The sequence below is a fragment of the Aedes albopictus genome, chromosome 2, assembly GCF_035046485.1.
Source record: "Aedes albopictus strain Foshan chromosome 2, AalbF5, whole genome shotgun sequence".
Lineage (NCBI taxonomy): Eukaryota > Metazoa > Arthropoda > Insecta > Diptera > Culicidae > Aedes > Aedes albopictus.
In genome coordinates, this window is record NC_085137.1 from 353224781 (window position 1) to 353242153 (window position 17373).

Sequence of the window (17373 nt, forward strand, 5' to 3'; positions counted from 1 at the left end):
TCATTGTCCGCCCATCTTTATATCAACACCATCCAGAACCCTCTTCTCCTGTCCAACCCTCATTATTCTATAGAAACATCTTCCCAACCCAATCTGCTAGAAACTCGCTCAGATATCAACACATACCTACCTACCAGTAGAAAGAGGATCTGTCAGCTTGGGAAAGTGTCAGTGATTGTCTTTTTTTGTGGAAGCGAATGTGGAAACCGAACTTTTCCCGTGAACTCCTAGTCGGTGGTGATAGGGGGCAGCAAACTAGGAGGATGGTGCTCCATCACCTTTAGAGCAATACGATAGTTCAAGTGTGAGAAGAGAAGCCACCCGGATCCGTTCGTATCGTAGTGTGCTGCTGTGGCTCGCCGCCTGACTGATTGTTGCGGAGTTTAAAGCGATTCAATTGTTGTTAGAATAGTTTTAAAACGTAGTTACCAGTAGTGTAAAGTGAGTTTAGTTTTCTCGATTGTAGTTTATGATTTATCATGTTTCCTGCCCGTAGAAAGAAGTAGATAGAATCAGCATTAGGTAAATAGTAGACAATTGGTTTTAGATTTTGATGATGACCAACAATTGAATTTTTTTGTGATAGGGTATGTGTAAGGGAACCAATACCCTACTAACAGATAATCACATGCATGGCAATTTATGTAACAATTGTTCACCTAGTTTAGCATCAGATACTCCCCGGCTACTACCAGTTTCACAAAGAGAATGAGTTAGATTAATCGACCTGTTCTACGAAAATCATGGCGTCATTTATGTACAGTAATATTAAAACGGTTTAATTCAGGAGATGGCATGACGCACAGAGAAACACTTTAATGAACTTTAGTGGATATCACTTAAAATGTGCTGATAAAATGGTTCTCTTCAAGATTCCTATTTCACCACATTGGGAAAAGTTCGCAGGCATATTATACATATAAGTGGTAGCGGAAGAAACTGTTTGTGAAACACGGTGATAAAAAATGACACTTGTCCAATATTGTTACAAAATTTTAAAGCTTCGATAATTCTATAGAATTTTCTTCTGTGAGTTTACAAATATTCTACTGGGACTTCAGCATAACAAGTTATGAGGCATAAATTGAACTTAAGGTATTGTATTACGAGCTTAACTTTGATACACGAACTTGACGATATATTTTTTTAAATTTATTTAAATAAAAACGATATTTAGTAATTATTTCGTTTTATCATTTCATGTGCTTGATTTTGTACCATTAATCATCCTCATTTGATTTCCGCCTAATGTTGAGCTTTGTTTATTCCTCAATTAAATAAATAAGTAGACATCTCTATTGCGTACGTTCACACGTCTGCTATACACCCACTAATGCATTAGTAAAAGTAGTCGTGTGACCTTAAGCAGTATGTTGTGAATTGTCCTACTTTTAACAAAGCAATACTAGTTTTAAGCAATCCGAAACCCAATATATCAAAATTTAGCTCTATCAGCTTTTACGTTTCCGTTCTTTTTCTTCTTTCATTTTTCTATCTCTTTTATCTACGAACAACACATCAAAAAAATACAAAACATTTCACTGGAATGCCCAAATCGCAAATAACTTGTCGACAATTAAAAAATAAATCGCACCCTCATCACCACCACCCAACCATGTGGCGGCACGAACACGACGAACATGTAGGTAATTACAGTTGCCTGAAAGTAGACCTCATGTTTACCCGTGACCGGGCGTTCTACTTTACCACGGTGTTCATTCCGGGCATCATACTGGTGACCTCGTCCTTCATTACCTTCTGGCTGGAGTGGAATGCCGTGCCGGCTCGCGTCATGATAGGTAAGTGAACGGGAACTGCAAATCCTCACCACACTCAGAACTCAGGCTCAGGCTGGCTGACTAACTGGGGGATCACCACATACCAACCTGCTGTCCGCAACCAGTCGGACTTGAAATTCTGTGCCTACGTACAGTTCTGCTCCATACATGTTGTGTTTTGCATATCGTGCACGTCTAAGGACGTTGTATGTTCTATGTGTGTGATGAACGTGACCCACATGTTTCATGGCTCTTTTTAACACACTTTGATGTTATCATTTTTCTGTTCATCGTCCAGCAAGGATACCGGTGATTATTTATTTCCTATAGGGGAAAACGCTACAGAACAAACCAACAACGAGGAACTGATGGGCTATTGGGTTGGGAGGCTATTGGTTGAATTTGTGAAAAAAAGTAAATGAATGCATACAATACAGCTTTGAAAAGGTTATTTTTGACATTTATGCTACATGACCCTCTAGTCATCGCCAGCCCCAATCCCCAGTTGTCTTACAAAAGGAGGCCAAGGACTAGGATTATGACTCGCGCTCCTCAATTATCTCCTTCAACATCTCTGGAGACTGCTCTGTACTTGACTCTGTGTGAACTAATCACCTCTTGTCTTGGCCATCATGATCCTGTAGGCATCACTTCCCGGATTCGCATCGGCACTCCGACAAAGACCCTCAAAGCAGGCCCTTTTTCTTGCCCTTATCTCGGTCTTCACCACGACTTTAACAGCGGCGAGCACCACCCGCCATTCGTTTACCCTTTTCCAAGGTGCATTCGCCACCTAGCCCGTAGACAGGCGCAGCACAGGTCCGCAATCGCTTGAGTCCACAAGTAAGTCCGTGGTTTCTCATTTCTAGGGTGACTTGCCTAGGTATGGTCGCATCGCATGCACGTGAGAGCACCGGTACCAGCTTGTCCCCCCTTAATCCGAGTAGGCTTCGCTCACGGCGGTGCACCTCCCTAAATACCCCTTTTTCGAAGTGAAGTCTTCCACCTACGAGGGCTTTGCCTTGCCCCAGCCGCCTCTTTCTCTGCCCGCTGTCTGCTGCTGATGTAGTCGATACTGTAGCGAACCACAAGGTAATCGCTGTGAGTGTAGCCATTGTCTACTCTCCAGTTCGAGCTACTAGTTAGGGCAAGACTATAAAAGGTAACGTCAATGATTGCCTCAGCACCGTTCCGACCATAGGAGCTTGGTACCGACATTAGCCAGATCGACATCTAGCATGGTCAGTGCTTCTAGTAGAGTCTGACTCCGCTGGTTCGTAGAACGGCTTCCCCTTTCCACGGTCCAGGCCTTCGAAGTCACCCGCTATTACCACCGGGGTTCGCGCTATCAGCACGGTCATCATACAGTTCAGCATCTGCGTGAACTGCTCCATCGATCACCATGGAGGCGCATAACAGCTACAGCAGAAGACCCCGTTTACTATGGCGACCATGAAGCCCTCTTTAATAGTAGACACCAACTCATGGACGGGACATTTACCCGTCGTCGATATCGTCGCCATTTTTTTGGAGCTGTCCGCGAAATGATTTCCGTTACCTTCGGGTACTCGGTATGGTCCGCTATGATGGCAATATCCACCCCTACTCAGAAACCGCCTAACAAAGCAGTTGCTGTGCTGCGTCACAGTGGTTCAGGTTCAGTTGCGTTACCTGCACTGTGATTTGTTCACTGCGGCTGTCTTGAACGCTAGGCACCTTGGACCACCCGTTGGGTGCCTGTTGTTCACGGATTTTCCGGTACAGATCCGACAAACGGATGGACTCGTGCATCCTTGTGCCTTATGGCATCCGGCGCCATATCTCCTACACAGTTTGCTCCTGTCAAGGTGTTTGCAGTCCCATGACTTGTGACCTGGCTCCAGACACCTAAAACAAACCTCTGGTGGTGGCTCGTGGAAGGACAGATAACATACGCACCAACGTAGGGTCTGGGACCATTTGGGCAGGAGCATCTATTTTGGGCACTTGCTGCTATAACTCAGTCAGCTTTGAACCGAATGACTTGATTTTTTGAACACGATCAGGAAGGCGCAATATCTAGCTATGTTCAAAAATTCAAGTTAATCGGTTTGAAATTGACTGAGTTACAACAGCAAGTGCCCAAAATAGGTGCTTCTGCCCAAATGGTCCCAAACCCTACCTTGATTAGCGTGGTTCAAAAAATCGTTTTTGCTCCACACCGCTTTTTCCATTCGTAACCAGTTTTTATGTCTTCTCCCAAAATTTGAGCTCATTTGGTTGAAAATTGAGAGTGCACAAGTTGAAGGGAATTACTATGGGAATTACTATGGGTAAACGATGTTTTTCATTCAATCGACCGTAGTATTTTCTCAAGTGCCCTAGAGCGTTAGTTGACCCTTGGTACTTCTAGGTTACTCTATCTGCTACAATTTTGCCGAAGACTACATTCAAATCGCATGCCTCATTAATTAGTTACCGATTTTTATCCAGAATCGAAATCTTTACTCATGATGGTTAAACTATTCGGTGGGCATCACTGCATTTTGAAGTGAAACATAGTACCGTAAAATGGGGCATTTGATGTGTTTTTCAGGCCACTATCAAGGTTACCCCAAAATGAAAATCTGATTTTCGCTTATATGGAAACCTCAAAGTCACCCAAAATATTTAAAATCATAAAATCTTTCAATTGCAATTGATAACACAAGTTTACAAAATAAAATGAAAGTCGTGAACTTCTGTCAACGACCAAAATTTTTGAAGCACAATTTAGTGCTGATTTCGAAACCGACCTTCAAAAAATTTTAAGTAGAACAGTTTTTGAGGTTTAGCTCAATATCGAGTTTTGCAACTTTTCAAAATATGTAATTTACTAAAATTCAAATATATTGCGTTTTGTTCAACCAATTTTAAATCTTTTTCCATAAATTGAAGGCTGAATACAATACCACTCGATCATCTGAATACAGGTTTTGCGTCAGATTGATGAAATACAAGATATTGGTGAGTTTTAGGGACGATCTTCTTAAATTTTAGCAAAATTCCCAAAAATTATTGAAGAAATGTATTTTTTTCAATAAGAAAAATTCAACTTAAAAATTCTTTCTCGACGTTTATTTGACATATCATATGAAGGCGAGTTACAGTAAAAATTTCAGCTAAATCGGAGCATTGATTACGGAGAATAAGATGTTTGAAGTGAGCGACTTGGCTTAAAAATAGAACAAAAATCGATTTCAAATCATCAACCTTGTATGGAAAGTCGAAAAAATTTCCGCTCTACTGTAATTTTTTTCGTTCGCGTTTTCGAACTCAGGGCATGATTCTACACCAAAAATGATCATCAGCTTACCGAGTTCAAAAATGCTGTAAACTAGTGTAACTGATACCCCAGTACTTGTTTTAAAAATATAAAAGTAGGAAAAATACTGTTAAATGGCAACATATTAGGAAATTCGCTGAAAAACTGTCAAAGTTACCCCATTTTACGGTAGCCATAATTTCAGTGTGCTATCTTTTGCGCCATATACTGCTGGGAAGCTGGAGGATCACTGTTAAAGTTTGACCAGATCTTCTTCTTCCGTTCGACTTTCGTACAGAGGGGGTCATCTCTTTGGTCCACCCTACTATGTGATTGCTGAGGGCCTAACAACAACGGTCGCAACCCCCTGTTTACTTCCATCCGGGACAGGTCAGCCTTTTCAGGCCCACCTTTCTCAGCTTTCCGGGACGCCTGGTTGAGGTCCGAATTGCCGGTATTACTACCGACCCACGAGGTAAGTATTCTCCTAGCCTTGCGGGCACCGCCAGACAGCTCCTCACCTGACGGCTGCCTCACCCGCTTCTGCGAGTGCTTATCACAAGCAGTTGCATCCGCCACACCTTTTGGACTTCCTGCGAAAGCGAAGGCCTCCTTCTGGGTAGACTTCGTAACCTTCACTTTCGTCGGTTCCACCGCTGCTGAAATTTTTACGAGTCTCACGTGATCCTGCTTGACATCGTCCATCGACTTACGAAGTCTCAACAGGATCAAAATGGATTTCAAGAGTGAGAGTACACCTATACCTCCATTTGGATGGAAACTATTGAGGTCTCTCCATTTAGGTAACGTTACTAAATGGAATCTGATTGTGTTCAGAGCAGTTGGAGGGTTTTAGATTAGGGATAAGGTTGGTTTACGGGAAATAAGTAGAGAGTTGAGTTAAGGGAAGTTTAGGGTGTGCTCAGGGAGCAGCGATGAGGGGGGGGGGTACTGTTAAAAAAACATTCTTAAGCATAAGTCATCGAATCTACATGCATAACTTATGTGCTTGAATAATCCAATGATGCTTACACAGCCTCAAGCAACAGAGTGCTGACAAGTGGTAAGTTCAATGTTTGTTTAAAAATCTCTAAGGGCCGATTTCTTCACCTCGGCTTAATTGGTAAGCCAGGCTTACCCATATAGTCAAACCTGGTTTAACGCTTAACCCAGGGTTAAGAAATCGGCCCTAAGAGCTCCCTTGACTCAAGGGCCTTGAGTATGGGTCATCGGATCAACAATCTACAACAGTCATGAATCGTTTCTGGAACCGCCTGAAACGGTTATGAAACGCTTTAAACCTTCCGTAACTCGTGCGGTTGACTACCTGCATCAGCACCACGCTAATGCTGAGTACAAAAAGCGAGATTTTTTCAACGTGTTGTACAAAATACAACAGCGCGATCGCTCGAGGGTAAAGCGTCACTGAAATCTTCCTGAAGAACAGTGATCCAAAATGTATTTTCTGAAACTGTAGGCCCTTTAACCTCCTCAAAACCGCGTGTAACGCCCCTCAGACCCTCCGAAACCCCCGAAAACGTCTACGTAACGCCTCTAAAATGCGCCTAAAATCTTCTGAAGCTTTCTGAAATACCAAACTCTGAAACTCGCCAAATATCCTCTGTAGCTTCCTGAAATGCCTCCGAAGTCCCCCTAAAACTCCATCGGACTCACGCACCTGAAACCCTTAGAACCCCCCAAAGTGCTTCTGAAATTCGCCTAAAATCTTCTGAAGTTTTCTGAAATGCCTAAGAAATCCCCCTAAAACCCCGTCGGACCCAATGTAACACAACCAACCGAAATCGCCTACATAACGCCTGTGTAGTGCCTCTGAAGCCTCCCTCCACCCCCTCCTGAAACTTCCTTGGAAGCGCCCTGAAACCCCGCATGACCACCTTTAAATCCCCAGGCCACTCGCCTTGCTTAAATTCTTTGAGGCATCATGGGGGTTTGAGGAAGGGAATTCCGAATAGTATCAGGAAACTTCAAAGCTCAGGTGGGAAGGGGTGGGTGTGCGGCGGTGCCAAAATTGTTTCCGAATGGTTACAAAGCATTTCAGTGTGTTTCAGTAGCAATGATTCGGAGAGTTCCCGAAGGTTTGAGAGGGGTTCTCGAGGGTTTCAGGGAAATTTTATATGGGTTTCTATACGTTGCCAGGTAACCCGGGCAGAAAACAATTACAACTCAATTGCAAGTTTTACCATTTAAAAAAAATTACTGAATGGTAAAATTTTCTATTGGTTTGTTTGAAATAAGGGACAAAAGGGTAAAAATAATAACTGACATTGTTCTAAGAAATAACTGAAGAATGTCAAATTTTGACATTACAATGACAAATCAAGAACAAAAAAAATTTAAGATTGTGAATTGCAAAATATACCATTATAGAGTTATTGAAAACAGAACAATATCAAAATTAGTTATTTGCCTGTCCACTAAAAAAACTATCAAAAGTTACCATTAGAATAACCAAAATTTAAATTTTGTCATTATGTTGTTCTTGATAAGTGCCAAACTGCGATGGTTCATCAAACTCGTAAGAGGTCAACAACATCTCACCAACTGCAAAATTTGTTATGATAGCAAAATAAGACATTCAGTAGTTATTCTTCCAAATTTGATAAATGACAAGCGAATGGCATATTTTGATATGATATCATATTATGCTATTCACGTGTTGTTTTAAGCTCTTCATGAAGAACTCATGAATGACAAAACAAGTTATGACAATAAAATTTGCTATTCTTTTATTTTTTGGTTTGCCATTCACCTCTACCCGGGAAGGTGGCCCACACTTATATTATTTTTCAAGAAAAATGTCTGTAACTTTTGAATCAAAAAAAAAATAACGACCATCTCAGTGCACAAAACGACGCGTCTTCAAATGCTCTGTTTCTTGGGCGACTTTGACGAAAATTCGAAAATGAAAAAGTTAACGCCAGAAAACCGTTTTTTCTTGAACCACCCTAAACTTATTCAGAAAAATACCTCTAGATCGGTCAATTTTAAAGCTACATAAAAAGTGTCTTCAGCAAACTTGCATAAAATTGATAGATCTACAACTTTCCCGAAGAATGTATACAGTTATTCTTGCAAATAAAAAAGTTTGTTTGCCAATTTCTTTGAAAATATGGACCACCCTAATTTTCATGCACATTTTAAAGAGGGCCTTATTATTAGGGACAACTTTGTAGAAGATCATATTTGCCTAAAAACTCATTTGAAGGCGTTGAATGCAGCTTTCCTCGTAAATCTGGTTCGTGGACCAGTGGGTGCAGTGGGTGCAGTGGGTTTCATTGGGCTTCTGGAGTTTTCTAGAGTCCTAGTTTAAGAAAAGTTTACGGGATTTTGATGGGATTTAGATAGAAGTTTTGAAGTGTTTTAGAAGGTGTCTGATGGTTTCGGGGGCTCTGGGGATTTTCAGCGGGTTTCTATGGGCTGGAGTCCCAGGCTGTTTTAGAGAGGTTCCGTGGTTTGAAGGAGGATTTTAGGGGAGTTTCAAGGGGTTCCAGTGCTTGTAGATCTAATTTATTTATTTATTATTGTTATGATCAACAGGCTCAATTTGGCCCCAATGATCTGGTTACTTTAAACGAAACAACAAGACAGTTTTCATACAATTAACTAAGCGTACAGAATATCAACTCATCACAACAAATTTAAATCATAACACACAATATACAAAAACACACGTTCGTGGTACTCTTCTATGGATTCTTCATGGTTCCCAGTAACTGAATTCACGATGTTCGAATTCTCTGAATAGTAATCCTGATGGCCAAGTTGACTCCTTAACGGCCTGGTCCTTGTATTGCCAATCGACTCCAACTTTAAACGAAACGTAGCGCAGATTTTCGATATTGCTCCAACGTGGCACTAATCTGACAACTTCGGGTTGATCGTTCAGTCGTAGAGAGTGTGATACCATTTCACGTATTGCATCTGGGGAAACATGCTTTGCCACTCTGGTGAAAAACAGCCAAAACTTGCGGGATCCAGTTGATGTAGTTTCGGCATTTGAACCCATCCGCAGCTGAGAAGAATCGTTGAAATGCTGTGATACAGTTCTTTCGCGGCTAAAGTTTGTTTGAGGTGTAGACTTGGGTGTAGATGTAGATGGGATGGCAGGATTATTATTAGCGCTTTGACTGTTTAACGATTGTTGCAGTTCAACGAAGCATTGCTTCATTGTCACAAACTCGGTCTGAAGTTGGTGCACAGTGTGTTCAATTTCGTGTTTTTTTTTTTCATCTCGTTCCACACAGCTCGATTCATCATTTCTTTTTGCCGATCGTTGCTTACGAAAAGAAAACAGGCAAGCGTCGCACAACCACACAACGTTATTGAATTCGAAGCAAACTCGCAGCTGATACGGGTTCATATCCATGCAGCTCATGTGGTACTGCTTACCGCAGTCATCACAAATAAGGCGCTCATCCAATCCGCCGATAGGGAGAGAGCATTTACCACAGCCAAATCGCTTTGCCATTGTATAGCAGAGCGGTAGCAAAAAATACACCACAGGATAGCAATGATGGATGGATCGTTGATTGACGCAACTTGCACTTTATTTTCAGCTTCTAGGAGTAGTACGACAATTCTTATTTGGCGTATTTATTGTCTTCAGGTGTAGTTCAACATCCGCCTTCAACTGGGCACACGCGACGGAATAACTAATGCTCAATTAATTACTATTTAACGTGAAAAAACGGAGCAGCGAAAACACAACACACAGTGAGACAAGCCACACAATTCTTCATGACATACACTCAATGAGGTTCTTTGATAACCTTTAGCAGTTCCATAACCCCCATGGAACCACAATTCGAATATCTCCTTTCTCCGTCCAACTTAGCTTCGTCTTAAACACCCTTGAAGTTTCCTCAGCTCCCATTTTCCTTATATTTTCCCTAAACTTCTCCTTACGTTATTAATGGTGCTAAATTAATTTAAATTCTATTTGTGGAACATTACCTAAATATGGGAATCTAAATAAATGAAATTTACGTAAATAAAGATTCTGTTGTGCCAAATTTGTTGGTGGTTGTAAGTATTATCGGGGTATATGGACTTATTTTATCATCCCGATCTTGTACGCACATGAGAGAAACCTGAGTTTAATAGATGATAACATTCCTACTCGTTATTGGTTCGTTCTGTACTGTTCTCCCTTAATTAATCGATTGTGTTGCAACGCTACATTTGAACTCAGACAGCGCCAGTGGACAGATACAGCGTATCTGAGTGTTTCCAATATTGTTTTTGGAAATTGTAGGAGAGGGGACTCTCGAACAAACAAGCTAATATTTATTTTTCCCATTGGTATAGTCGCCTGAAGAGCCGCGATGGCTACGCTGCAATGTGTGTGTAGTTTGAGTCCATTCGACCTAGTTAGTTCCAAACTAATACCGAATGTCCCCGTGTTGATCTATGCTCAGCGACGATGGTAAATGGTAGATCGACGACGCGTTCCTGTGTTTTACTTGTTGACTGTTTATAAATATTGTAGTGCTATTCTTGATGATGGTTCACATTGTCGGCACGTGAGAATTCTAAATTTGTAGAGGCACGAAGGTTTTAGAACAAAAATAGCGTAAATTGTTGAATTATTCAGAAGCAAACTCGAACCATCGGCACCAGTTGCAATGTTTCAACTGTAAACAGATAGATAACATCATATAATCCAGTTCCGGTAGGAGCCATCATCAGTTAATCTTACAGTGTAATTAATCCATAAACCAATCCGCTTTCTCGTGCTGCGGCTCAATCCATTAGTAGGTAGACCGCTTTATCTGGATTCAATTTTAATGGTCTTTCCTGTTTGTTTTTAATTACTGAATCGTATCTTTCATCGCATCCAATTATCCTGCTTCCCTCCCGAGCTGTAACCCCAATCTATACTGTTGTAGAGAGACCGTAAGAGGCAAATCGTTGAAAGTCCCCATATTCGTGAGTACATGCGTTGTAGATACAGTCAGTGTAGATCCTCGCGCGAGGGAGTTCATTTATCACCCGCCGCCTGCCTGTATATTGTCGCAGCCCTAGTGAATGTTGTTCAAACAAAAAAAAAGCTTCCTTCTTGTAACCTGACCTCCCACACAGCCCTCTCCTCACGTTTGTAAACTGTTGTGCAGCCAGGATGCACCGCCGTCGTGTCCAACCACCCACAATACGTATAGTAGGTACACAACACACTCTGCTGCTGCATACGTACACGGAACCGCCAAACTACCCAAAATTGAGTTCTTTTGACGCAATCCCATAGTTCGGGCCAATAAGCCAAATTTGAGTAAATCGATTAAACTCACACTAGGTAAATTACCTTCACCTCCAGCAAAAACATTTACTTAAGAGTAGGTAAATTCAACCCAAGACCCCCCCCCCCCCCCCCTCATTCAACCCAAATTTGAGTAAACCTGCATTTACCCAAAATTGGCTTATTGGGCTCAAGGACCCCCGTTGGGTAGATGCATCTCTGTTTGTTTTTGACAACATCGGTGAGGGAAAGAGGGAAAACAACCTAATTTTGGGTAACTAGTTTATTCGATATACTCAGCTTTGAGTAAAATCGACCCAAAAATTAGGTAGTTTGATTTCTCCGTGTAGGTATTTTTTGAGCCGCAACAGCAGCCGCAGTCATGTGATGGTCGCGCAGATCCGCACCGCAAAAAGAGACAATCCCTTGGCGTGTTGCACACAGATGGTGAATTATTCACCATGGGGACACAGTGCATCCATTCGGGATAATCAAAATTGTAGCTTTCGTCCGGAGGGTGAAAATATGTAGCGTGATAGTAATAATTTTCCAAATATCAGCCAAAGACAATTTTCACATTCGAATAAACAAAACACACATCATTTCAACCAAAATACGAAGCTTATACAAAATACTCGTTATATTTTAGAAAGCATGGCTTGGTTTATAGGCAATAAGTGAATGCATAATTACTGTCTCCGTTTAGATTGGCACTACTTACTACTACTTTCAGTCCTGAGTATCCACGGTGGTGCAGAGGGCCGAATTGATTCACGATCGATTGCACCTACCAGGATCTCGTCGATTACGATGAGGAACAGTAGCGGGGATAGGATACATCCCTGTCTTACTCCAGCAACGACCCGGATGGGATCGGACAAGACACCGTTGTGCAGCACTCTGCACGAAAATGCCCTGTACTGTGCTTCAATGAAGCTGAGGGCTCCCGACATGTTTTCATGATTGCGACAGTCGAAAGCATTTTCGTAATCAATAAACATCAGATAGAGAGATTCTTGGAAGTCATTGATTTGTTCCAAGATGATACGGAGCGTGACAATATGATCCACACAGGATGTTCCGGCATAGAATCCTGCTTGCTGCCGCCGGAGAGTTGCGTCAATTTTCTCCTGTATCCGTTTAAGGATCACTTTGCAGAGGACTTTGAGAACGTTGCAGAGCAACATGAAACCCGCAAATTATCACATACAGTCAGGTCACTCTTTTTGAGCAACTTTACTAAGATGCCTCCAGTCGACCAGAAATGTCGCGGTTCCCCATATGTTGCAGAATAATTGATGCAGCAGTTGTGCAGATACTACGGGGTCAGCTTTGAGAATCTTGACTGATATGCGATCGACACCCCAGGCCCTGTTTGATGGTACGGAGGGCTGTTCTCTCCCCTACAATGATTTAGCTTCGATGTTGACACGGGTAATGTATGGAACCCTTAGCGGATCATGCTGTGATGTTGGTAACACGACCGATACTTAAAAAGATTTCCTAAGGAATTGAACCAGCGTTTCAGCTGGTTAGCCGAGTCGATCAACAGCTGTCCAAATGTGTCTTTCGCAGGCATCGTAGCATTCATCTTAGTCCCAAGGTGACGTGAGACATCACAGAGGAGACGAATGTCGCCGGTATTTGGGACTCTCTCGCCTTCTTCGGCTATTGAGTCCGACTACGCTCTTTTGTCCCGCGGTTCACTTCCTTCTCGAGAGTCGAATAACGCTGACGGACTACGACTTTGGTTCCTCATGTTTTCGCTCACTCTATCGCGGCTTTGGCGTTCCTTCGCTCTTCTATCTTCCTCCAGGTGTGATCCGTGATCCACTATTTTTCCGGGTGCGTAGCTCACCCAAACAACTCTCGCCGGTGGCGATGAAGGCGTTCTTGATGGCGCTCCATAGATTTTCTACGCTTCCACCTTCCTAAATATCCACATCACGGTTCTCCTGCTCCTCGACGAAGGACCTTTTCACCACAAAGTCTTCCAGTCGGCGTGTATTGAACCGGCACCCGATTTTCTCCTCCTGTTGATGGATCCTCGCAATGCGCAGCCGGATCGCGCCGAGTAAGGGATGATGGACATTTGCAATAATAGTGATAAACCTACTTTCTCAAATGTAATCAGCAGGGTTTGGCGGCATGCACCGTGCGGTGCGAAAAAAACGTGTGCTTCACACAATCTCAAGTGCTTGTCTCCCGTTTTGCTGAGAGACAAGCAATGAATGAGTGAGAGCTTTCGTAATTGTACGAGAGACAAACCGCAGCACTAGCTCTACACGGAAAGATCGATGTACACAGAGCAAGGAGTAACTTTCACGCAGCGATCGAAAAGACAAAAGATTTCATGCAAACTTGTGTGAAATTTCACGCAAATTTGTGTAACACCGGATCAGCAGTCGTACGCAAATATGAGTGAAAAATCCTTTGTCTTTTCGCAAGTTACTCATTTGCTGTGTACTTTCGTTTAAGGGTGTACGGCGCAGGGAGTAATGCACGGTGCTTGGGACTGTGCTTGTCACCAAACAGAAAAAAATCACTTAATGAATTTATTGAAGAGTTTGTGTTTTCGGCAAAATCGTTAAGCTTGTCAAGGGTTGACAAGTGATGGGTCCTTTGATTCGAAATTTTCCCGATCATGCGTAGTATCAAGCCAAGTGCAATGCACGGAGACAAGCACCGAGAGAGTGCATACGACAAAGCGTGTGAGACAGGAGAGCTCCAGCGCGCGGCAAAGTAAACGAGCAACAGCAAGACACAAACTGGCACGTGTCAGATGAGATTTCTCTATCTGATCATAAACATTATTATTATTATCTTTATTAAGGGGGCATCCATTTAGTACGTCACGCTAAAATTGAGAATTTTAAACCCCCCCTCCCCCCTTCGTACGGGTTTTTCCTATACTTATTACATTGCTTGTCACAGTTTTCAGAACTCCCCCTCCCCCCTCTAAGCGTAACATACTTTATGGATGCCCCCTGACGAGATTTTCAGCCCAGGGCTGGTTCATCTCGGATAGATCATAAACATATAATCTTCAATTGGAGTGGTAGAGATTATTCTAGAACCGCATTTAGAAATCCCAGGAAGACAAACTGGGATCAATATGTAGAATTGTTGAATACGCATTCATTTACAATGGGAGAAACTATTGATTCAACCCAAAAGTTAGAATCATTTTCTCAAAGGGTAAATTAAAGTACATATCATCAATTCCTTTAACAGAAGTTGTCCCACCACACCATACAATCGTCTTCTACTAGAGACGTGCCATGGTGGAACTTTAAACTGGATCGCCTTAGAAAATTTTCTTGTAAAATGTTCAATAGAGCGAAACAAACGGGAGATTGGACTCAGTCAGTCTTGTTAGAGATCACAGTCATTTGAAACTTTTCGTCGATATTCGGCCTCCTTTGTCTTCGACATTCGCCGCACAAGTAATCAAACTACTGTACGAAACAAAAATGTCAAACGAATGCACTTCATTACGATAGCGTCTTCGGGAGACGGTTCGGCTTTTCTTATTCCTGTCTTCTTCCATAATGAGAGCTGTGTTGGCCAAATGTGTGTCGTAATCAATGCAACATGCAAGAATACACTAATACTAAGGGGCTGTCCATAAACCACGTGGTCATGAGGGGGGGTTCGGCCGATGACCATTTTGTATGGACAAATAAAATTTTTTGTATGGACTAATGACCACGCGGGGGGAGGGGGGGAGGTGGGTGAAAAGTCCCAAGAAATGACCACGTGGTTTATGGACAGCCCCTAACATTCATAATCGGAATTGACTATAAATCTATGCGAAAAGCTAGAATTATACAAATGTCATCGTGTTAGACGACATTGATTTGACGCTTTCTTATGTTTATTGAACTTCGTTTTACCGCTCGTGTTGTGTGTACGAGGCAGGCTTGTAAACATTCGACACTTTTCACTACCTTGGTTTCGTTGCCGCGGTCGGGTGTCAGCTTGCTTTGTTTCATTCGAGCGCGACCGCTACCTTTTACACACAACACGAGCGGTATAACGAAGATCAATAAACAAAAAAAGTGGTTCAAATCATCGTCATCTGACACGGTGACATTTGTCTAATTCCAGCTTTTCGCAAGATTTCAGCCAATTTTGATTAAGATTGGTGTAATATAAGTTTATTCGTGTGTGATAAATCGATTACAACACATACATTTATACAAAACAGCTCTCTTTATGGGAAGACAGGAATAACAACAACCGAACCATCTCCCGAAGACGCAATCGTGGTCAAGCGCATTCATTCGACATTTTTGTTCCGGACAGTAGTTTGATCGCTTGTGTTGCGAATGTTGGAGGCAAAGGCAGCCGAATATCGACAAAAAAGGTGTCAAAGACTGTGATCGCTAACAAGACTGGTAAGAGGTAACGGTAGCGTACGAATGTAACAAAGCAAGCTGACACCCGACTGCAGCAACGAAATGAAGGTAGTGAAAAGTGTCGAATGTTTACAAGACTTGACTCAGTACAGTATAGCCCTGACTGAATATAACAACGAAATACGAAAATCTAAAAGAAAATCTTCGATGCTGACATGTGAAAACTTAAACAGCACTTCTGTAGTTGCAAGACGACAGAAAACGCTTGCAAAAGATCATTCAAATGAATTGGGAAACCTGAAGCGCGACGATGGAGCTTTTACCAAAACTCCTCGTGAAACTTTGGATTTAATGATGGAAACCCATTTTACAGGTGAGGTTCTAAGTGTGGATTCCAATGATACTATATCTCTGGAAAGCGAAGGATGTCTTAGTATAAACTCTTCGGAGTCAACTAGTACAATAAACACCGCCTCAGATATAGCTGATGAAATCTTCATGAAGACCAGAGTAGAAAATGCAATTAGATCTTTTCAGCCTTTTAAATCTGCAGGAGTTGATGGAATATTTCCAGCACTGATTCAAAATGGAGAAGCGGTGTTGGTTCCACCACTAATTGAGATGTTCAAGGCTAGTTTAAGATTGAATTACGTTCCATCAAAATGGAGACTTGTAAAAGTTGTTTTTATACCAAAAAAGGGGAAACGAGACAAGACGCATCCCAAAGCATACAGGCCAATTAGTCTTCCTTCAGTTTTGTTGAAGACTATGAAAAAGGTTTTGAAGGATTTTATCAATTCTTCTTACATAAAAGAGCATACCCTATCACTGCCGTAATTCTGCAAAGTGACGTAAGCGCCATTCAAAATTTCGATATTTTTTGGTATATTATATATAATATCTCGGGTAAAAATGACACTGTGGTATTCCTGCTGTATTAAAATGCAAGAGCTGGTCGTAATCTATCTTCTATATGAAGAAACTTAGAGGATAAGCAAGAGTTTTATGCATAATAGCCCAAAAATGGGCCAAAACTATCAATGTCGCTTACGTCACTTTGCAGAATTCAAACTTCCAGTTTGCTTATCAATCTGGTAAGTCAACGGTTACGGCACTTCATTCGCTAGTAACAAAGGTGGAAAAAACGTTTTCAGCAAAAGAAACAGCTCTATGCGCCTTTTTAGACATACAAGGAGCATTTGATAATGCCGCCTATTCATCTATGAAGCGTGCCATGGAGAACAAAAACTTCGACCAATGTATCATACATTGGATTTATACTGTGCTTGCAAAAAGAGAAATCACCTTTGAGCTGGGAAGTTCATCTAAAACAGTAAGGGCAACGAAAGGTTGCCCTCAAGGAGGAGTCCTCTCACCACTAATGTGGTCCTTATTTGTAGACGATCTCCTAAGAAGCTTGAAGGAAAAAGTTTTCGCAGTTGTGGGCTTTGCAGACGCTATTGTTATAATAGTGCGGGGAAAGTATGACGAAACTGTTTCGCAGAGAATGCAAAGGGCCCTAAACTATACACATTCATGGTGTTTTAAGGAGGGCCTTAGCATCAACCCGTCAAAAGTCATATTTGTCCCTTTCACTAGAAGAAGGAAGATCAACCTAAAAGCTTATCGGCTTGGAGAGATACAAATTCATCCTAGTGATCGACTCAAATACTTAGGTTTGATACTGGATGCTAA

The 17373-nt window shown here is 41.9% G+C and overlaps 1 protein-coding gene across 23 annotated transcripts in view; it reads left to right on the plus strand.

Annotated features, from left to right (window-relative positions):
• Positions 1-17373, plus strand: part of LOC115253727 (glutamate-gated chloride channel) — a 773621-nt gene that overhangs the window by 650720 nt on the left and 105528 nt on the right. For 12 of the 23 annotated variants that reach the window (XM_062852736.1, XM_062852731.1, XM_062852733.1 and 9 more), the window contains one exon: positions 1647-1799. The exons of the other annotated variants lie outside the window; for them this stretch is intronic. In XM_062852736.1, the coding sequence (XP_062708720.1) occupies positions 1647-1799 (153 nt within the window). The remainder of the gene's footprint in view (positions 1-1646; positions 1800-17373) is intronic. 23 annotated transcript variants of the gene reach the window in all.